At 42.2% G+C, this 23,488-nt stretch overlaps 1 protein-coding gene across 3 annotated transcripts in view; it reads right to left on the reverse strand.

Annotated features, from left to right (window-relative positions):
• The window catches only part of LOC115466861 (dynein light chain Tctex-type 1-like), a 70,427-nt gene that overhangs the window by 30,859 nt on the left and 16,080 nt on the right, over window positions 1-23,488 (reverse strand). For all 3 annotated transcript variants that reach the window (XM_030198424.1, XM_030198422.1, XM_030198423.1), the window contains exon 3: window positions 8,450-8,573. In XM_030198424.1, coding sequence (XP_030054284.1) covers window positions 8,450-8,573 — 124 coding nt within the window. The remainder of the gene's footprint in view (window positions 1-8,449; window positions 8,574-23,488) is intronic.

Consider the following 23,488-nt stretch of genomic DNA (forward strand, 5'->3'; position numbering starts at 1 on the left):
AAAAGCGGGAACAAGGAGAAATCAGTTAGTCGGAATCCTTGGAAGAAGGTGGATGCTGGAAGGAAGACCAGAGAGACCTGATAAGGTCCATCGTCTGGTGAACTGTGTATCCGGAGGAAGTATCATTGGTTCAGCTGTACCTGCACGGAGTGACCTGTGCCCTCCTTGTCTGCTGCAGAGTACCTGTCCTATCTCAGACCAAGACTCGCTGGAAAACTCAGCTTGAGTCTGGGAAGTGTCCTGTGCCAACCCCTGAGAGACTGCCACGAAGGTCAGCCTGGTGAGAGATACAGTGATTTATTTCCTATTAGTCTGGGTTTAGTGAGCGGTGATTACCTGAGCAAAAGACTGGTTTATAGTCATAACCATGGTCAGGAGATAAGCTGCTAATAACTGTACTACCTCGTAACATAGTTGTAGCATTACCAATCAGTTGTGCAATTTACCTAGCAACCGGTAAGGACAGAGTGTGTAGTGTGACAATATAGTTTGTAATTTTATCAGCCAGTAATTTTATATTCAGCTAAAGCTTTGCCAGAGTTTCTATATTTGTATCTTATTATTATTAGCATTTGTATAGCGCTACCAGACGCATGCAGCGCTGAACACCTGATACAAAGAGACAGTCCCTGCTCAAAAGAGCTTACAATCTAAATAATACAGACAGACAAGACAGTTACGGGTGAGGGAAGTAATGGGTGAGAAGGGAGGAAGGGACAAGGGGAGGGCAATTGTGGCTAGGAGCTAAAAGCAGCAGTGAAAAGGTGGGTTTTCAGCATAGATTTGAAAACAGGTAGAGATGGAGCTAGACGTATAGGTCCAGGAAGTCTATTCCAGGCATAAGGTGCCGCGAGAGAAAAGGAGCGAAGCCTGGAGTTAGCAGTGGAGGAGAAGGAGGACGACAAGAGAGACTTGTCCAGTGAGCGGAGTTCACAGGGAGGAATGTAGGGAGAGATGAGAACGGAGAGGTAATGGGGGGCTGCAGAGTGGATGCATTTAAAGGTCAGTACGAGAAGTTTAAACTGAATGTGGAAGCGGACAGGGAGCCAGTGAAGTGACATGAGGAGCGGACTAGTGTGGGTCTAACGATTCTGGCGGAAAACAAGTCGTGCCGCAGAATTTTGGACAGATTGGAGAGGAGAGAGATAGCTGAGCAGAAGACCAGTGAGAAGTAAATTGCAATAGTCCAAGCGAGAGGTGACAAAGGTGTGGATAAGGGTTCTGGCAGTGTATTCAGAAAGGAAGGGGCGAATTTTGCAAATATTGTAGATAAAGAAGCGACAGGTTTTGGCGATCTGTTGAATATGGGCAGAGAAGGAGACAGAAGAATCAAAGATGACTCCAAGGTTACAAGCCGAGGAGACAGGGAGGATGTGAGAGCCATTAATAGAGATAGAGAAAGGGGGGGGGAGGGGAGGTGGGTTTAGGGGGAAAAATGAGAAGTTCCATTTTGGTCATGTTGAGCTTTAGATGGCGTTGAGACATCCAAGCAGCAATGTCAGGCAAGTAGGCTGAGATTTTGTCCTGGATCGAGGTTGAGATTTTCTTACCTCTAATAAATAATATACAATATACTCAACAACTATTGCATTTATATTTATCTTTATTACATCAATTAATCTCATAAACCTAACAATTATTGTCTAAAATCCCCATATATCTACCATTCATTCATTCATCCATTCACTCTAATTCACATTTATAAAACTAATATCAAAATATCAAACTCTATAACATTAGAACACCCGGAATAATAGAATCACTTATAATCTTGTAACAAAATGTTTTGCTTTCAATAGCAATACTGGTGTGAAACTTGTAGATTACACTGACATTCAAAGCACTTATTCTTCATTACGATCTTCTCTTGATCTATTGATAACCTGCTGTGAACTCTCTGTTACCATGTGAAAATTAGTCCATTGATTAAATCAATTGTCCACCACAGCAGGTTAAAACAAAAAGTTACATTCCATCGTAAACCACAACTGATTTACTATGTGCTGTAGTATTGAATGACAGTAGTTCCATTCACCGTGACTCCACTCTTCACGGGACTAATGTGAATCTTTTCCTTGACTTTCAAACTGCTTCACTGCAGCTGTCCTCTCATTTGTTTACTGAAACACTTGTACACGGACCCTACACGATCGTGTTTCGCAAATTATGCGTCTTCAGGGGTCAGTAATCTATGTAAACAACAATAATAGCATACATTTGTGTTTCACAAACAATATTACAATCCTTTTAAAAACCAGTATTATAAACTCTTACCGGCTCTACAGGTGGCCAAGCATTCAACAATCCTGGATGTGCCGGTGGTAATGCCTCAAAAGACGCCCACACATGCGCATACCAAGGCTTCACGGAGACTGAGTTTAAATACCCTCTCACAAATTTAACAATCCTGGATGTGTCGGTAGCAACGCCTCAAAAGACGCTCACACATGCGCATACCAAGGCTTCAAAGGGACTGACTTTAAATACCCTCTCACAAGTTTAACCACTCTACTTCTTTATTTAACCCGTAGGGGCTTACAGTGTTCCAAAGGTAAATTAGCCTTTGTTCTTTTCGCAATAGCATGCGAGGCACATTACCTCCTCTTTCAAAACTAATTTGACTCAAAACTACAAAGCGAAGATCCTGAACTTCATGTTTGACATCCACCCAATGTGAAACCAATGGAGCTTCCATTCGTTTAGTACGGAGATTACTGAGGTGCTGTGCTATCCTAACTTTGATCTTTTTAGTAGTCAATCCAATGTACCATAGTTCACAGGGACATTTTATGCCATACACACAATTTGTAGTATTGCAGTCAGTGTGAGCCTGCAAACGATATATTTTCTCTGAATGAGGAACATTCACTTCATTAACTTGCATGGCATACCTGCAATATACACACCGATTGCAACTCCCATGGCCAAATTCCTCATGTGTTGCATTACATGCAGTATTATGCCTTGCCAATTGTTCACCTAAATTTCTACCTCGAGAAAATGCAAACCGAGGAAATTGCTGAAAAACTTTGTGTATACCTAATATAGACCAATGACGTTTCATAATTTGTATAATTTGACTAGATGACTTAGTGTAAGGTAGCACACAAGTCAGCGGATCATTTTTTACAGATCTATATTTCTGGTTATCATGTGATGGATGCCATTCATTGTAGTTGTTGAACGCTCTCTTAGCCGCTTTTTTTAAAATTCTATCAGGATATCCTCTGTGTTGAAAACGTGAAATCATTTGAAAAGCTTGATGAGTGTATTCTTCACGAGAACTGCACAACCTACGGACTCGAAGCAGTTGACTCGATGGTATACTGTTTTTTAACCCAGAAGGATGGTGGCTGCGATAATGTAGTAATGTGCCTCGCATGCTATTGCGAAAAGAACAAAGGCTAATTTACCTTTGGAACACTGTAAGCCCCTACGGGTTAAATAAAGAAGTAGAGTGGTTAAACTTGTGAGAGGGTATTTAAAGTCAGTCCCTTTGAAGCCTTGGTATGCGCATGTGTGAGCGTCTTTTGAGGCGTTGCTACCGACACATCCAGGATTGTTAAATTTGTGAGAGGGTATTTAAACTCAGTCTCCGTGAAGCCTTGGTATGCGCATGTGTGGGCGTCTTTTGAGGCGTTACCACCGGCACATCCAGGATTGTTGAATGCTTGGCCACCTGTAGAGCCGGTAAGAGTTTATAATACTGGTTTTTAAAAGGATTGTAATATTGTTTGTGAAACACAAATGTATGCTATTATTGTTGTTTACATAGATTACTGACCCCTGAAGACGCATAATTTGCGAAACACGATCGTGTAGGGTCCGTGTACAAGTGTTTCAGTAAACAAATGAGAGGACAGCTGCAGTGAAGCAGTTTGAAAGTCAAGGAAAAGATTCACATTAGTCCCGTGAAGAGTGGAGTCACGGTGAATGGAACTACTGTCATTCAATACTACAGCACATAGTAAATCAGTTGTGGTTTACGATGGAATGTAACTTTTTGTTTTAACCTGCTGTGGTGGACAATTGATTTAATCAATGGACTAATTTTCACATGGTAACAGAGAGTTCACAGCAGGTTATCAATAGATCAAGAGAAGATCGTAATGAAGAATAAGTGCTTTGAATGTCAGTGTAATCTACAAGTTTCACACCAGTATTGCTATTGAAAGCAAAACATTTTGTTACAAGATTATAAGTGATTCTATTATTCCGGGTGTTCTAATGTTATAGAGTTTGATATTTTGATATTAGTTTTATAAATGTGAATTAGAGTGAATGGATGAATGAATGAATGGTAGATATATGGGGATTTTAGACAATAATTGTTAGGTTTATGAGATTAATTGATGTAATAAAGATAAATATAAATGCAATAGTTGTTGAGTATATTGTATGAATTTAGTGCAACTATTTATTGAATGATACCTTAGACAACATTGTAATAAATAATATATATATATATCATCTGTGACATGGTTTCTCTTCTCTAACAGGACAGACCTGGCGAGGTGCCAGAAGCAAGGTTCTGTATAATATTCCCCTAGGCTGAGCTAGGAACCTTGGAATAAATAACCTGTGGGGAATTGTTTTCCGATAAGAGTTGTTTATTTACATCTACAACTTACTCCAGAGTCAATATCAAATCTGATCATATTATGATCACTGTTATCAAGAGGCCCCAGCATCATTACCCCCTGCACCAGCTCATGCGCTCTACTAAGGACTAGGTCTAGAATTTTTCTATCTCTTGTTAGCTTCTGTACCAGCTGCTCCATAAAGGAGTCCTTGATTTCGTCAAGGAATTTTACCTCCCTAGCATAACCTGATGTTACATTTACTCAGTCAACATCAAGGTAATTGAAATCACCCATTATTATTGTGTTCCCCAGTTTGTTACCCTCCCTAATTTCTGATAACATTTCTACATCCATCTGTTCATCCTGGCCAGGTGGACAGTAGTATATGCCTATCACTATCCTTTTCCCTTTTACACACGGAATTTCAAACCATAGGGATTCCAAGATGGTTTTGTGTCCTGCAGAATTGCAATCTATTTGATTCAAGGCCCTCCTTAACATATAGTGCTACCCCTCCACCAATTCAATTCACCCTATCACTACGATATAATTTGTACCCTGCTATGAGAGTGTCCCACTGGTTATCCTCCTTCCACCAGGTCTCACAGATGTCTACTATATCTAATTTTTCATTTAGTGCCATATATTCTAACTCTCCCATCTTGTTTCTTAGGCTTGTTGGTGGTGCTGCAGCTGGCGGGGGTTAGAGACCAAAATGTGCCCTCCCACGTTGGGCTATGGCCCCCTCCTACCACGAGGTCTGGCTACGCCCCTGGCGTGAGGTCCGCCACCTTCGCTCCAGGAAGGTAAGTGATTATGCTATCCTCACATCCACAGCCACCCAGATATCTACATGCCTTCTTGTGTGGGTATTTTTGCCCCTTTTTTGAGCATTTTGTTTCTTAATTTTTTTTCCCTTTAATTTTAGTAGTTTTTCATCTAACATATAGTAACATAGTAGATGACGGCAGAGAAAGACCTGTATGGTCCATCTAGTCTGCCCAACAAGATAAACTCATCTGTGCTACTTTATGTGTACCTGACTTTGATTTGTATCTGCCATTTTCAGGGCACAGATAGTAGAAGCCTGCTCAGCACTAGCCCCGCCTCCCAACCACTAGCCCCACCTCCCACCACCAGCTCCGCCACCCAATCTCTTAAGATTTTGTTTTTCGAGAGTTACAAGGCCCATTTAGGCTGGAGCACCCTTTTTTATTGTTTACAGTTGAGTTGTTTAATTTGGCTGAGATTCTTTTCTCGATGTCCCAGAAGACCTCCAGTGGCTTCAAAATATGTGCCCAACATAATGAAGTGATTTCTGTGACAGATTCGCATTCTTGGTGTATCGGGTGCCTTGGTACTAACCAGAGACTAACTCTTGTAATCTCTGTTTGAAAATGCAGTTGAGAACACAGAAAGCGCAGCAGGTCCAATAGGAGAGAAATTTTGGCTCCACGATGATCGGTGCATCGACTTCAGCACTGGAAGTATCAACCTCGATGGCTGGCAAGACTTCAACATCCATCATGTGTGCATTGGCATCGAGAAGCTCTCCACCTCTCTCAACATCGGATGCTGAGAGTATGGGCATATACGGGTTCGATGTCATCCTGGTCAGCACCAAAGGTCCGTGATGTTGAGCATCGGGGGAAGCCCAAGAAGCATAAGCACAATCCACATTGATGTACCATGCCAGAAGCACTGGGGCATTCACATTGCTGGTACCCAAGAAGAGCCAGCATTGAAAGGAGTGCTCCCCCTCTTTGGTAGAGGTGTTGGTGCACAAATTTCTGGGCAGTCAGGTCTCTGCTACCGGTTTGGCACCAAAGCCTTCACAGGCTGCCTCTCTCCTGGCTCCCCGCCTTTGCCAATGCCTACCTTCAATAAGCATTTCTGAGCAATGCTCAGGGAGGAGCTGCAAACCGCTCAGGCATCAAGGGTATTTGCGCCAGATGCAGATCAGCCCCAAATTCTTCCTGAGGCTCCATCCATGCCTGTGCATAGATCTGACACCAGCACCTCCAAGGGTATCAACATTGACACATTCAGTACCGCTCTCAATTTCGGGGAAGGAAGGAGACTTAATTTGAGACTAACCAATTTTCCCAGGTCACCTCTAACAGCTCCAGTAGATATGGTAAAGAAATATTTGGTTCAAGTTTTGGGAATGTCGGGTGAATCACTGCCTCCTATAACTCGAGCACAGTATTTGCAGTTTATTAGAAAACCGGTTGATGAGAATTTTCAGGCTCAAGCAGGAGACGGTATGAACCTTACATCTTTCTTGGAATCTTCACTAGAAGTGATTACTCAGAGAACTACTATGGTAGTGTCCTTTGCTTTAGAAATGAATTGAGATGCTGTTTTGAGACTTTCTTTTCGACATTTAGATTCACAGTTTTTGGGATCTAAAGTTAGAATTTTTCCTGATCTTTCTAGAGAAACGCAGAAAAAGCGTAAGGCCTTTTTGATTCTTCGTCCAAGGACTTTGGCCCTGGGCGCTGATTTTGTACTTAAATTTCCTTGTGTATGTCGGGTATTATTTCAATCTAAACCATTTCAATTTTTTGATCCTAAGCAGCTAAAAGAATTTTTGTTAGCTAATGAGGAGGTAAATATCATTGTTTAAGTCACAGGAGCACACTGTAAGACAGGGTGGAAAAAGCCTGATGGGTTGCAATAATTTAGATTTCTTTTAATAATTATTTGTATAATTTCCTATCACCTTGGATCCAAATTACTTAAATATGTTGGATGAAGTTTGTATAGTTTATATTTGTGCTCAATTTTGACAATATTGTTATTTCTTTAAGATTTTATTTCCCATTTCTGAATTATTTCTCATGAGAGTTGTAATAACATAAATAAATAAATTTAACTTAATTTAAAAAAAGGAGCAAAATGAGTCAGTGTTAGCCATGTTTCGAACTGATCTCAACTGACCCAAGAAATAAAACCCAGTCTTAAGAACATGTGAAATTTGGGGAGCAAAAGATAATGCGGAATCAATGATGATCCCTAGGTACTTAAATGAAGAGACTGTGGTGAACTGCCTGTCATATAGGATAGGGCTGATCAATGGAGGAGATAGTGAGCCTGTAATACAATTGGCCAGTGTCTTATCAGTATTCAGTATGAGATGTTGATTCTTGAACCGCAAAAAAACAAAAGGGGTTCACAATTTCCACAAATAATACAACAACACAAAAGAAAGTGGAAAAGAAACCAACTTCAAGAGATCAGTCCAAACACCAGGGTAAGATGCTCCCAAATCAAATTTTATTTGGACCCTACACGGTCCGTGTTTCGGCTTTAGAAAGCCTTTATCAGGGGTCAATCAGTGAGTGCACAATTATATACTGATTGACGATGGAGCGCATGAGCAAATGTCTCTTGATTAGGGTAGGTATACTATCTCACACCAACAGGTACCTGTTGGTGTGAGATAGTATACCTACCCTAATCAAGAGACATTGTGCACTCACTGATCGACCCCTGATGAAGGCTTTCTAAAGCTGAAACACGGACCGTGTAGGGTCCAAATAAAGTTTGATTTGGGAGCATCTTACCCTGGTGTTTGGACTGATCTCTTGATGTTGATTCTTGAACCATATAGTTACTTCACTGTTGTCCTGCGCCACCTACGTGACAGCATAGGCAGAGAAATACAGATCCACAGCTCTGCTTACTGAAGTGCAAAACGAATTTAAATGACGCTTGCTAGAAATGCACGTGTGGTGCAGTCTTCCAAAGGCTTCTAGAACAGTTGCTGGGAAGTTCTCTGTGCAGGGCGCCATCAGATTGCATCACCTCTATGTGAGTATATTGTGTCCTGCTTGTCCTCAGAGAAACTAGGAAACACTTACCAATATACTTGAAAGGCTTTTCCAGTTTTGCTAGTTGACTCAGAGTTGCTTCTACTACACTCGTACTCCAATGATTTACTCTATTCTGTTGGTAAGCACTACCACCAATTGTATTTTCTATTGCCTAAAAATATGTGTGCAAAGGTCAGTGCCACATCTAACAAAGTTAATTCAATGTTAATTTATAGTTTGTATTTCATAATTTCAGGGCCTTTTTACTAAGCTGCGGTTAAAAAAAAAAAGCTTTGCTCATCCTAACATTAGACTTTCCCACACGCTGAGCCCACTTTTACTGCAGCTATAAAATAGCACCTTTTCTTTTTGCCAGTCTTGCACTACTTTTTCCATTAGCGTGGGGGGTCTGGCAAAAATATGAGCATGGGAGCACTTAATGGCTCCTGGGTTCACCAGTTAGCGCCTGATAATGTGAATGTGCTAGCTGGTCAACACTTCCACACCCATTCCCTATCCTTGTCATGCCCCTTCAACAAAATAAACAGGAACAAATTTCATGTGATTAGTGCACGCAAAAGAGAAAATTACCACAAGACACTTTAATGCATCCTGTGTTAAGCCTTCTTCGGCGAGTTAAGCCTGCACTGGGCCAGATTCTATATATTGTGAAGAGCAAAGAAACTACAAGCCCCAGAAGGCAGTGCAGCACCAGAGGGATTCAGAACCAAGGAACTACAAAGCCCAGAAGGCAGGGCAACGTCAGAGAAGCCAGGAGCTAAGAAACTACAAGCCCCAGAAGGCAGTGCAGCACCAGCAGACAGACCAGGGGAAGGGAGAAGAATCTATGCAAGTGGGGGAGGAGCCGGGGTGTGATTGGGAGATGGAATCAGATGGGGGAAGGGAGGAGCCCCTAGACCGGGAGGAGAGAATGGAACTGGAGGAGGAGAAAGGAGGGGAGAAGGAGGAGGAAATGGAAGTGCTGGTGGAGGGCTCTTAAAGTGAGTTATGAACTGAACTGGAGAGAGTGAATGAAGCCTTGGTGAATTGACCCGGTGGGTGGATGTCAGGTGGTTTTGTGCTGACAAATGAGGGAGGTGGGTCATTAGGTCTAAGAGTGAGAAAGTGACTTAGACCATATTGCCATTGAATGGAACTGTTTAATTTCATTTCTAAGATGAACTGTGTTTGAAAGCAGTGCTAAAACTGAATGGAGGAGGAAAACATTGCTAACTGAACTGAATTGTGAGCAGTGCTCATTAACTGTGGGAAAGAGCAGTGCTACTAAGTACTGGATTAGAAGCAGTGCTGGGGAAAACCATATTGAAAGCAGGGCCAAAGTGAACTGTGTGGAAAGCAGGCCCAAGCTGAACTATATTGCAAGCAGGGCTCCCATGAACGGTGTTTAAAAGTGGAGCTACACTGAGGAGAGGGAAAGGCCTGTGAAGCCTTAAAGCAGAGTAAATGTACTCAGGAGCTAATAAAGCACTTCTGGTGATTTGCCTGTTGTCCGGAGACCCTGATTGCAGACTGTCGACTCGGGAGTGAAGGGCGTGCTTGGTAAAGAAAGGAAGAGACTGAGAAAGAGTGGTGCGGATTTGGCGGCTGAGCATGACAATATGATGCCTAAAAAAAATGTGTGGAAAACATTTCTACTTAAGCATATTCTATAAGCAGCGCCTAGATTTAGGCATGGTATACAGAATACCCTTAGCTGATATACCAGTGTCTAAAACTACGTGCCTCCATTTATACGAATAATAACATGGCGTAAATTCCAGCACGTAGATGTAGGCACAGAGGGCCATATTCTATAACAATGTGCGAAAATTTCAGAATACCCATAACCACACCCCTTTTTGCCTGTGCACATTAGAAGTTAGGCATACTGCATTACAGAATACGCTTAGCGAGTTGTGTGCGTAAATTCTAATTATTGCCAATTAGTGCTCATTATTTCTTGTTAAGTGCTGTTATCAACGCTGATTAGCTTAAGCCAGTTATGTTACTCGCTTTGTTATAGAATATGCCTGGATTTTGGCACAGATCTCTAGGTGCGCTATATAGAATCCGGAAGATTAGGGCTTAGCGCACCTTAGTAAAAGGGCCCATTCATAAGAAAATAAAAGAAAAATCGAAGCATTGTGAGTCTGAAGATTTTAGTGGCATTTCGGACAAAATTCAATTACAAGAAAAAAATGCTGGATTTAAAACAAACAAACAAACATAAAACTTATGTAGTTAGGGGTCCTTTTACAAAGGCGTGGTAGCTAATGATTACCACGTGCTAAACGCTATAGATGCTCATAGGAATATATGGGCATCTCTAGCATTTAGCGCCTTTGTAAAAGTATCCCTTAGTGCCTTTGAGTTAAGAAGTGAATTTTGGGTGTGATTTGCTTTGTAATCATATTGATAGACCCTTGTTTTGTTTTGTGTGTTATTTTTGAATCTTAATTCTGCCAGGGTGTGTCACCATCACCACAATCACTTTCTTGTATTCACATATTCATATTCATAGATACTAATTTTTGACTTATTTAAATTGTAATCCTGAAGCAAGTGCTCAGACAGATGATACCGCTTGGGAATTGTAAGTATTTGCTTACCAGGAAATTTGTGTTAAAACTTGAGGAAAAGAGCATTGGAGGTTAAAATTGATAAATTTAGTGCATGTTTTAAAGCTAGATAGAAGCTTAGATGAATAGATAGAAGCTTAGATGAAAAGTCATTGTCTCTGTTGGGCCAATGCTCAGAACTCCCACACCAACAGCACAGAAACCATATAAGTACATATACGTAAGTACATAAGTATTGCCATACTGGGAAAGACCAAAGGTCCATCAAGCCCAGCATCCTGTTTCCTACAGTGGCCAATTCAGGTCACAAATACCTGGCAAGATCCCCCAAAAAGTACAAAACATTTTATATTGCTTATTCCAGAAATAGTGGATTTTCCCCAAGTCCATTTAATAATGGTCCATGGACTTTTCCTTTAGGAAGCCATCTAAACCTTTTTAAAACTCCGCTAAGCTAAGCACCTTTACCACATTCTCTGGCAACGAATTCCAGAGTTTAATTACACGTTGAGTGAAGAAACATTTTCTCCGATTCGTTTTAAATTTACTACATTGTAGCTTCATCGCATGCCCCCTAGTCCTAGTATTTTTGGAAAGTGTAAACAGACGCTTCACATCTACCCGTTCAATTCCACTCATTATTTTATAGACCTCTATCATATCTCGCCTCAGCTGCCTTTTCTCCAAGCTGAGGAGCCCTAGCCGTTTTAGCCTTTTCTCATAGGGAAATCATCCCATCCCCTTTATCATTTTCGTCACCCTTCTCTGCACCTTTTCTAATTCCACTATATCTTTTTTGAGATGCGGCGACCAGAAATGAACACAATATTCGAGGTGCGGTCGCACCATGGAGCGATACAAAGGCATTATAACATCCTCATTTTTGTTTCCCATTCCTTTCCTAATAATACCTAACATTCTATTTGCTTTCTTAGCCGCAGCAGTACACTGAGCAGAAGGTTTCAACGTATCATCAACTACGACACCTAGATCCCTTTCTTGGTCTGTGACTCCTAACATGGAACCTTGCATGACGTAGCTATAATTCGGGTTCCTCTTTCCCACATGCATCACTTTGCAGTTGCTTACATTAAACGTCATCTGCCATTTAGACACCCAGTCTCCCAGCCTCAGAAGGTCCTCTTGTAATTTTTCACAATCCTCCTGCGATTTAACGACTTTGAATAACTTTGTGTCATCAGCAAATTTAATTACCTCACTAGTTACTCCCATCTCTAAGCCATTTATAAATATGTTAAAAAGCAGCGGTCCCAGCACAGACCCCTGGGGAACCCCACTAACTACCCTTCTCCATTGAGAATACTGACCATTTAACCCTACACTCTGTTTTCTATCTTTTAACCAGTTTTTAATCCACAATAGAACACTACCTCCTATCCCATGACTCTCCAATTTCCTCTGGAGTCTTTCATGAGGTACTTTGTCAAACGCCTTCTGAAAATCCAGATACACAATATCAACCTTTATCCACGTTTGTTCAACCCTTCAAAAAAAATGTACTAGATTGGTGAGGCAAGATTTCCCTTCACTAAATCCATGTTGACATTGAGGGGCATAATCGAACGTCGCCGGCGATCTATGTTGGCGGCGGCGCTACAGCTGGCTGGAACCGTATTATCGAAAAAGATGGCCAGCCATCTTTTTTGTTGATAATATGGTTTAGCCCAGCCAAATGCCGTGGAGTTTGCTGGGTTTGAGATGGCTGGGTTTGTTTTTCAGCGATAATGGAAAGTTATGTCGGCCATCTCAAACCCCGGCCAAATTCAAGGCATTTGGCCGTGGGAGGAGCCAGCATTTTTAGTGCACTGGCCCCCCTGACATGCCAGGACACCAACCAGCCACCCTAGGGGTCACTGCGGTGGACTTCAGAAAAGCTCCCACGTGCATAGCTCCCTTACTTTGGGACCTGAGCCCCCGAAACCCACTACCCACAAATGTACTGCACCCACTAAATTTGCTCCAGGGACCTGCACACGGCCTCTAGGACTTATTGCTGCTGTATAAATTTGGCACACCAGTTCATACCTGAAGACTAATCTCTCTGAAAAAGTCCTTTCTTGAAATAAGCACGTTTACTCACAGTTAACTGCAGATCAGAGGTTGTGCCCCACTGGCAAAGAGTCCCCTGGTACTAAGATTAGCAGTAGGTCAGAGCTGGCACAATGGTGTACAATGCCCTCTTTCAGCACCATTCAAGGTAAGAACTACGTTCTCTAACGTGGGTAACACAGGAAAGGGAACTAAAACTGGCTTACAAAAATGGCCACTACCGCATGGACTACAACGGGAAACAAAACAGGGCACACTCTGACCCAGTTAGCAGAGGGGAAAAGCACCATGGGAGTAGAGCCCAGTACCCTACACCCACCACAATGCATTGCTAATGTGACTCTGCAGGGCACCTAACAGAAAAGGTGTCACACTCACCCGAGAGCCACATCGCAACCAGGGAAAGGCTTTCGGAGGATACAACACATTCTACTGTCATGGAGGTGGGTACGGCATTTGAGGCTGGCAAAAAAGGTTTTTAGTTTTATTTTTTTAGTATGGAAGGGGGTTGGTTACCACTGGGGGAGTATGGGGAGGTCCCTGGTCAGTTGGGGCACCTTTTTGAGGCTTGCTCGTGAAAATAAAAGGACCATGGGTTTACCCGGCGAAATACTGCTTAACGCCACTTTTTTTTCCATTATCGGTGAAAGCCAGCCAACTGGTAGCCACGCACATACCCGCCCATGTCCCGCCTTCGCTAATCTACCGACATGCCCCCTTGAACTTTCACCGGCAACGCGACGGGAAAGCGGCAATGCTGTCAAAAATGCCGCTTTCGATTATACAGATTTCGCCGCTTTTAAGAAATCGCCGGCCATCTCCCGATTTGTGCTTTTGAATATGCTCTGTAATTTTGTTCTTAATAATAGTCTCTACCATTTTGCCCAGCACCAACGTCACACTCACCAGTCTATAATTTCTCGGATCGTCTCTGGAACCTTTTTTAAAAATCGGTTTTGTTTTCCCTGATCACCCCTTTTACTCCTCGGTCACCTAGCGGTCCAACCGATTCTTTTGCTGGCTTCCTGCTTTTAATATACCTAAAAAAAAATTTTACTATGTGTTTTTGCCTCCAACGCAATCTTTTTTTCGAAGTCCCTCTTAGCCTTCCTTATCAGCGCTTTGCATTTGACTTGACATTCCTTATGCTGTTTCTTATTATTTTGAGTCGGTTCCTTCTTCCATTTTCTGAAGGATTTTCTTTTAGCTCTAATAGCTTCTTTCACCTCACTTTTTAACCACGCCGGCTGTCATTTGGTCTTCCATCCTCTTTTTTTAATACGCGGAATATATTTGGCCTGGGCTTCCAGTATGGTGTTTTTGAACAGCATCCATGCCTGATGTAAATTTTTGAACCTCACAGCCGCTCCTCTAAGTTTTGTTTTCGCCATTCTTCTCATTTTATCATAATCTCCTTTTTTAAAGTTAAACGCTAACGTATTTGATTTCCTATGTATACTTACTTCAAAGCTAATATCAAATCCGATCATATTATGATCACTGTTATCAAGTGGCCCCAGCACCATTACCTCCCGCACCAGATCATGCGCTCCACTAAAGACTAGGTCTAGAATTTTCTCTTCTCTCGTCAGCTCCTGTACCAGCTGCTCCATAAAGCTGTCCTTGATTTCATCAAGGAATTTTACCTCCTTAGCGTGCCCCGATGTTACATTTACCCAGTCAATATTGGGGTAATTGAAATCACCTGTTATTATTGTGTTGCCCAGTTTGTTTGCGTCCCTAATTTCCTTTAACATTTCTGCATCCGTCTGTTCATCCTGGCCAGGCGGACGGTAGTACACTCCTATCACTATCCTTTTCCCCTTTACACAAGGAATTTCAATCCACAGTGATTCCAAGAAGTGTTTTGTTTCCTGAAAAATTTTCAATCTATTTGATTCAAGACTCTCGTTAACCCTAGAACACATGACGTTAAAAATATACATATTAACGTCATGGGGGCCTTTTAGGCCCCCATGCACATAATGTAGAAAAACACACTTAAATAACTTTCACAAGTTTATTTCAAAATTGCTCAATAAAATATGAATAGTGGACAACATTTTAATTATAATTTTTCACAGAAAACACCAAAAAATCTTTTTTTTCCCAAATTTCACGCAAAGACATGAAAACACACAAAAATGCATAGAAATCTATAGCAAACTAGCTGCAGCTACATTTTTATTCTAACTTTCTTTTCTATTATATTAGTCTTCCAAACAATTCTGACATGTTATTTTTTCAGAAGAGTGTTCTTTGCAAACAGTTTCCTTACAAGTGGAACAATATCGCTCAGTTTTCCTCTCTATGTTTCTTGAACACATGAAACAACGCTTTCGTTTTCTTTCTCCTGGCTCTGGAGTAATCTGAAACTGTACGCCACACCGTTTCATTGCTTCTTTAGTTTTCTTTGGCAAGCATTTCAAGTCGCTTCGCTCTATCATGTGAGGTATTACAAGTTCATGACAAAGGTCCTTCAAGAATAAGCGTCTCCTGTCCTTCCTCTGTGCATGAAATTCAGGATGAGTTTCTGTATAAATAATGAATGAATTTAGGGCTGCTACATCAAGCATATTTGAAAATAGTACTACAGGCCATCGTTTTGTTTGCCTCTTACACGAATATTCTCCCACCATCTCATCCATTTTATCTACACCTCCTTTTGTTGCATTGTAATGCAGGATGATTTCTGGTTTCAATTTTTGGTTATTGCTGTCAACACTACAATCGTGATGCATGGTACTGAGTAAAATTACAGATTTCTCCTTCTTTGCCTTGTAAGATACCAAAGTCGCTTTGTTATTGAATCCAAAGACACTCTCATAAAGTGCTCGCTGACGATTGTGTTTGAGTGCTGCTGGAATTTCTCGTCTGTTTTGCTTTATAGTACCAACAAGTGTAATAGCTTTTGCAAGCAGAAAATTGCCTAGTTCAACATTGGTGAAATAATTGTCCATGGTGATGTTTCTACCTGAATTGAATATTGGAACAGCAAGAGTTTTGACTATTTCAGACCCCAGATCCTTCTGTACTGGTGCACCAACCTCTTTGCCACAGTAGGTTACGCCATTTATGCCATAATAATTTGCAGAATTACACATCCAGAAGATTTTTATACCGTACTTGGCTGGCTTGCTGGGCATGTATTGTATGAATTTGCAGCGTCCTCTGAACAGTACAAGTTGCTCATCTACAGTAACATTAGTACTAGGATTGTAAAGTTTTGTGCAATTTTTGATAAATATGTTCCAGATATAACTGATAGGGGCTAATTTGTCTGTTTCAAACCTCGCTGCACGAGTTCGCTTATCATCAAAGCGAATGATCCTTCTAATTTCCTCATATCTGCCCACTGACATTGTCGCCTTATAGTGTGGATCAGAAAGTGGGTCCAGAAATAATTCTCGTATTCGGACATCATACGATTTTTGACTCCCTGCCAGCAGGAAAAGTCCAATATATGCATAAAGTTCCTCTTTTGAGATATTTTTCCAGGACTTATTTTTTGCTGAAGCGATACGTCTTCCTTCTAGGTTTGAACATAATAGGACCTCTTCTGCAATATTGTCAGAAAAATAAGTACAGAATACATCTTTAGGGGTAAAGTAACTGGGACTTCCCACAGCTCCTTGAGCCTGTCTCACAATATTGTGTATTGGAGTACGTCCGACTAATGTAGGATTACTGTCCCAAAAAACATTCATTTTGGATGTTCTACTTATCACTTCTTGAGGATCCACTAGATTCACTTCTTCATCATCAGAAGAATCACTGGATGAGGATGTTTGATTAGCTGGTGGCAGATATTCTTCATCAGACAAAGATAGTTCACTTTCATCATCGCTTTGAAACATAATCGCTTCAATCTCTTGGTCAGTCAGACACTTGGAGGAAGACTGTGCCATTGCTGACTAGATGTTAGAAAATGAAACAGATTTCCTCTCAACAGCTTATCTTATCACAGGTCCTTCAGCAATTAGCTCACAGTGTATACTGTCCTCAGTGTTCAGAGGACCTGAGGTGATGTCATGGCCTTATCACTCCCTCCAAAAATCAAATGACATCCTCACATGTTATTATCCACACCCTGCCCCCTCCACCAGCATTACTGAGTACAACTAAAGTAACTTGAGACACAAACACTTCTGAGAACATGATAAAAACAGCGGGGGCCTAAAAGGCCCCCAATTCGTACAGATGTAGTTTTCACCAAACAAGCATTGTTACACCATAATGCCTATGAAAATAAATTATATGAACAACTGGATATTATCAACAATGACATACTTGAGTAATACCTTGAGTTTCAAAATTCTAACTAAAGTAATTTTGCAGATAATAGCAAAAATGTAAGCATGGGGGCCTAAAAGGCCCCCAATATGCGTTCTAGGGTTAATATACAATGCTACCCCTCCACCAATTCAATCCACCCTATCACTACGATATAATTTGTACCACAGTATGACAGGGTCCCACTGATTATCCTCCTTCCACCAGGTCTCAGAGATGCCTATTATATCTAATTTTTCATTAAGTGCAATATATTCTAACTCTCCCATCTTATTTCTTAGGCTCCTGGCATTCGCATATAGACATTTCAAACTATGTTTGTTGTTTCTATTTACATCAAGCTTAGTACTTGACAGTATTAATTTGCAATCTTTTGTCTGATTTTTATTTTTATTTAAGGACACCTGATCTACTACAGTCTCTTTTGCAACCTCACTATTAGGATACCCTATCGTCCCTGTTTTGGTGATATCTTTGAAAGATACCTTATGCAGAACCATGCGCTTTTGAGCGACTGTCATCCTTCCCCCCGTTTCTAGTTTAAAAGCTGCTCTATCTCCTTTTTAAATGCCGATGCCAGCAGCCTGGTCCCACCCTGGTTAAGGTGGAGCCCATCCTTTCGGAACAGGCTCCCCCTTCCCCAGAACACTGACCAATTCCTAACAAAGCTAAAACCCTCCTCCCTGCACTATCATCTCATCCACGCATTGAGACTCCGGAGCTCTGCCTGTCTCTTGGGCCCTGTGCGTGGAACAGGTAACATTTCAGAAAATGCTACCCTAGAGGTTTTGGATTTGAGCTTTCTACCTAAGAGCCTAAATTCTCTGTTTCAGTGTTACTAAGTTTGTGAAGCCAGAAGCTATCTCCCAATTGTATATATGGGAGTAACTATTATGAACTACCACCGATACATTTTGTATTTGAGGACATTCCCATACACAATGTTTATAAGAGGCATTTGGAATGGAACATTTTAAACATACTCCCAATGTAGGATAACTACTAAATAGTTTCTGAGCACATTACACAATTTTAGAAGAACATTAATTTTAACTTATGGTTATATGTTATAACAAAAAATAAAATGTCTGGTTTGATATTATGAGAGTTAATAGTGTACCAAATGAAAGTTGAATATACTCCCAGGAAGTATCAAAAGGATAAATCAAGAACAGGTATACATACTATATATATATATTGTGAGAACCCTCCAGGGGAGCTTGAGGTAGGAGTTGGGGGAGGTGGTAGAAGGGCCCTACAACCCCTGGGGAATCTTCACTACAGGTCCCAGAAGGCTCAGTACCCTGAGGGTGGAGTCCCTAGAAGGCAGGGGTTCACTGATGCTGAAGGAGGGAAGTGGGACTACAACTCCCAAAGATCCTGGCAGGGGGAAAGGCTGGCTGGGAAGGGAAGGAAAGGGGACTACAACTCCCAGAGATCTTGGGAGGGGAGAGGCTTTTGAAGAAGGAGGGAAAAGAGGACTGGAAGGCCCCAGGTGCAGAGGAGGTGGAAGATGATTGGTTAATGGATACTCATCAGGAGAAGGGGAGTCAGCTGGCAGAACCTGGAGGGGGGATTTTATGGAGTGGGCACCTGAAAGCCAAGAGAGAGGGAGCTCTGGAGAACTTATGGACACTTCTACTCTAGCCCAGACTCCAGGAAGATGTAAATTGCAAGCAGTGGCAGCTGCCTTTTTTCCCAGCTCAAGGGCCCTTGGAAGAGTCTGTGGGGCCGGCTCAGAGCCAGTGAGAGGGAGAAGCAATAGGGGAATGTGGACACTGCTGTCAGGTTGGAACTGTGAATAACTGAATGTTTGAGTTTTGAATACACCAAAAGATACGCCCCGCAGGAAGGACGGGTGCAACTTACCTTTTTTTTTTGACTGAAATTATGAACTGATGAACAGGGGGCGTTTTGGGGGAATCCCTGGAGAGAAATGTTTTTTCCTTTTTCCTTATCTTTTCCTGGTTTTGTATTGGGGCTGTTGAACCTGTGTATTGGTGAACTTTTGTGTTTTGGAATCCCAATAAATCTTCCTATACCCTGGAAAGAACAAGTGTGAAGGTACCATCTTGTAACGATTAAGGATGCTCCCGTACGCAGCGGGAGGAGGCTCCCTTCCTCCCTCACTCTCTGGAGGAACGTGTGAGCTGGAGCCTGGTAGGTAACGAGCGGAGAGCTAAGCAGGAGTAGCCCAGGCTGCACTACTGGAAGGGGGACCTGGTGACAATATATGGAGTGGAGGAGTGGCCTAGTGGTTAGAGCACCAGTCTTGCAATCTAGAGGTGGTCAGTTCAAATCCCGCTGCTGCCCCTTGTGATCTTGGGCAAGTCACTTAACCCTCCATTGCCTCAGGTACAAACTTAGATTGTGAGCCCTCCTGGGACAGAGAATATCCAGTGTACCTGAATGTAACTCACCTTGAGCTACTACTGAAAAAGGAGTGAGCAAAATCTAAATAAATAAATATATGAGTTTATCTTGTTGGGCAGACTGGATGGACTGCACAGGTCTTTTATCTGCTGACATCTACTATGTTACTATGTTGTAAGTCTCAAGCTTTTTATAAATATTGTTTATACGAGCATGGTAGCAAGGCTGGCAAATTACTTGCTCGATTGGTCAATACTAAATCCACCAGCGGATAAGGGACTACCAGGTGAGCTCTACTTGAATAATTTAGATCTGCCCTGACTTACTTGGGAGGATAGTGACATGCTTAATGCTCTGATTACTCCTGATGAAGTGGAGTGGGCTATTCGGCAAAGCTCACATACTAAGACCCTGGGACCTGACGGCTTCCGGGCTGAATTTTGTAAGATTCTGAGTGAGGATGTGGTGGGAATTCTGGCTCAGGTGTGGCTGGGGATACGGAACTGTTGCCTACCCATCTCAATTGTCTTTCCTAAACTGGGCAAGGAACCTGATGTCCCGGAATCTGATTGCCCTATTTCACTTTTAAATTAAGTGGTTAAAAATTGGCTAAAGTTATGACTAATAGGCCAAAGTGCTACCCTCGGTGATTCATGACTCCCAAATTGGGTTTGTTAAAGGTAGAACAACCTCTTAAAAACCTAAGGCATATTCTGGTTTCGTTGGAATATCGGCCACATATGAGTAGACCGTCTCTGTTAATTAGTTTCGATGCCGAGAAGGTATTCGAAAAACTTCACTGGGACTTTATGTATGCCACTCTCCACACCTATGGTATCCCTGGAAGATTTCTCTCCCTGATCAAAATGCTTTATACTATGCCTCAAGCTACAATCTTGATCAATGGCCTTAGATCCGATACAGTTGTGGTGGGCAGAGGAATGCGACAGGGTTGTCCGCTTTCACTCTTACTGTTTATTCTGACATTGGACCCTCTGATTAGGGAGATTCATTCTCACTCAGAAATAGAAGGTTTACAGTGGCGGCTTTTGCCAATTACCTTTTTGTTCATTTAGTTAACCTGCAGCACTTGCTAGCTACACTTCTGAAACTCTAGAGGGAATATGGAGACTACACGGGATTCCATTTGAATCTTCAAAAGTCTTCCAATTTGATGAAACAGCAATGGGATGGTGAGTTCCCTTTACAGTGGGCACAGCATTTCTTTAAAATCAAGGACTGCTTTATGGAGCAGCTGGTACAGCAGCCAACAAGAGGAGGAAAAATTCTAAACCTAGTCCTCAGTAGAGCGCATGATCTGGTGTGGGAGGTAATGGTGATATGGCCACATGATAACAGTGATCATAATATGATCAGATTTCATATTAGCTTTGGAGTAAGTATAAACAGGAAATCCAATACGTTAGTGTTTAACTTTCAAAAAGGAGACTATGATAAAATGAGATGAACGGTGAAAAAAAAACTTAGAGGAGCAGCTGCGAGGGTCAAAAATTTACATCAGGCAAAGATGCTGTTCAAAAACAGCATCCTGGAAGCCCAGGCTAAATATATTCCATGTATTAAAAAAGGAGGGAGGAAGACCAAACGACAACTGGCATGGTTAAAAAGTAAGGTGAAGGAAGCTCCTAATCTCGTATGGTCCTCTTGTAATTTTTCACACTCCTACCGCGATTTAACTACTTTGAATAACTTTGTGTTGTCAGCAAATTTAATTACCTCACTAGTAACCCCCATCTCTAGGTCATTTATAAATATGTTAAAAGAAAGATTGAGGGCGGTTCAGGTGGCGCTGAACACCCTACTGCATGAACGGGAGACACGGTCTGCTATATATTACAAATATAAATTAAGTAGATTTGGGAATAAAGCAGGTCCCTTGTTGGTAAGAGTGATCAAGAACTGGGGGTGGGGGGGGGGGCCTAGGGCCATTGTAGCGGTAAAAAATCAGGCGGGGTCATTGGTTAATTCTAGAGAAGAGATTGCACAGATATTTGACGAGTATTACGCCAAGCTATATGCAGCCGGGCCAGCAAGTGAAGTACAAATAACAGAGAAATATTTGAGGAAAGCTGGCCTGGATAGGTTGACCGAAGAGGAGCAAGAGGAATTAAATGCTCCTTTGACCCTAGAGGAATTGAAAAGAGCGATTAAGGGGTTAAAGCTCCGCTCGACCCCGGGTCCAGATGGTTACACGGGGGAATACTATAAAATGCTGTCCCCGGAAGCGTTGGTTTCCTTGTTGGAATATTATGAGGGTGTAATAGATGCGGGCCAGTTCCCACCATATGCAAACCAGGCATTAATTACATTAATTCCCAAGCCGGGTAGGTCACCAGATAGAGCAGACGCATACAGGCCAATATCACTTCTTAACGTAGATACTAAAATCCTGGCCAAAGTGATGGCTGAGAGACTGGCTGACTGCCTACCCCGTTTAATAGGTACTGAACAAGTAGGATTTGTGAGAGGTCGACAAACTACCCAAAATGTTCGCAGATTACTTTTGGCAATGGCAGTATGCATAGAGAAAGCTGAGCCGGCTTGGGTACTCAGCTTAGACGCTGAAAAAGCGTTTGATCGGGTGCAATGGGGTTACCTGTTTCAGACGCTTGAGCATATGGGCTTTACTAGTACGTTTTTAGAAATAATTAAAGTTCTTTACTGTCACCCCACGGCGCGAGTACTGGTAAATGGCCTGAGGGGTAGTGAATTTAGAATAGAGCGGGGCACTAGGCAAGGTTGCCCCCTCTCTCCCCTGCTGTTCATCCTGGCATTGGAGCCCCTGCTGCGCACGCTGAAAGCAGAACAAACAGTTGAAGGGGTCCAAGTAGGGGAGCAGTCAATAAAAGTGCTGGCATATGCGGACGATTTGCTGCTAACGTTGACCAACCCGCAAAGATCTACAGAGGTCCTGTTAGAACACATTAGGCAGTATGGACTTATATATCAGGATTTAAGTTAAATTTATCAAAATCGGTGGTACTACAGATAGGACATGCAGGGGAGGGGGGAGCTAGGGGAGGGCAGATACCTTTCCAGATAGCTCAAGGTAAATTTAAATATTTGGGAGTCCTGGTTTCCGCAGAGATGAGGGAATTATATGATCTCAATATACAAAGACTGCTAACGGATACAAGAAATAGCCTACAAGCATGGACAGCATTGCCTCTCTCTTTGTTGGGCCGCATAGCCTTATACAACATGATCATTGCCCCGAAGTGGTTATACGTCCTACAAACTATGCCGTTGTACCTGAACAAGAAAGACGAGAAAGAGTTGGACAGAATGATTCAACACTACCTCTGGCGGGGTAAAAGAGCTCGACTGCCGGTGAGGGTACTATGCATACCGGCGGAATATGGAGGATTAGGACTGCTGAGTGTGCGGTACTTTAATGTGGCCTGTGGAATGAGACATATAAACGATTGGTTCCGAGGAATAAGTGACTTTTCAGATACCTCTGTGGAACTGAGTTTTACTTTGGAGACCCATTTCAGCAACTATTTGCACTCGACTGGAGTGCCCATTCCGCAGGTCCTGCAGCAAGCCCTGATTATGAGAACAGCAGCAGCGACCTGGAAATGGGTTAGTAAGATGCACCATTTTTCAACAAGGGTTTCGCCATACTTACCCATTTGTGACAACTCGGCCTTCGCACCAGGCAGCATGTATGGGTCATTTAGGAAATGGAAAAAGCGGGGATTGGAGTACCTGCTACAAGTGCTGACCCGGGAGGGGCGCATGAAATCGT

This window comes from Microcaecilia unicolor, chromosome 3, assembly GCF_901765095.1.
Source record: "Microcaecilia unicolor chromosome 3, aMicUni1.1, whole genome shotgun sequence".
NCBI lineage: Eukaryota > Metazoa > Chordata > Amphibia > Gymnophiona > Siphonopidae > Microcaecilia > Microcaecilia unicolor.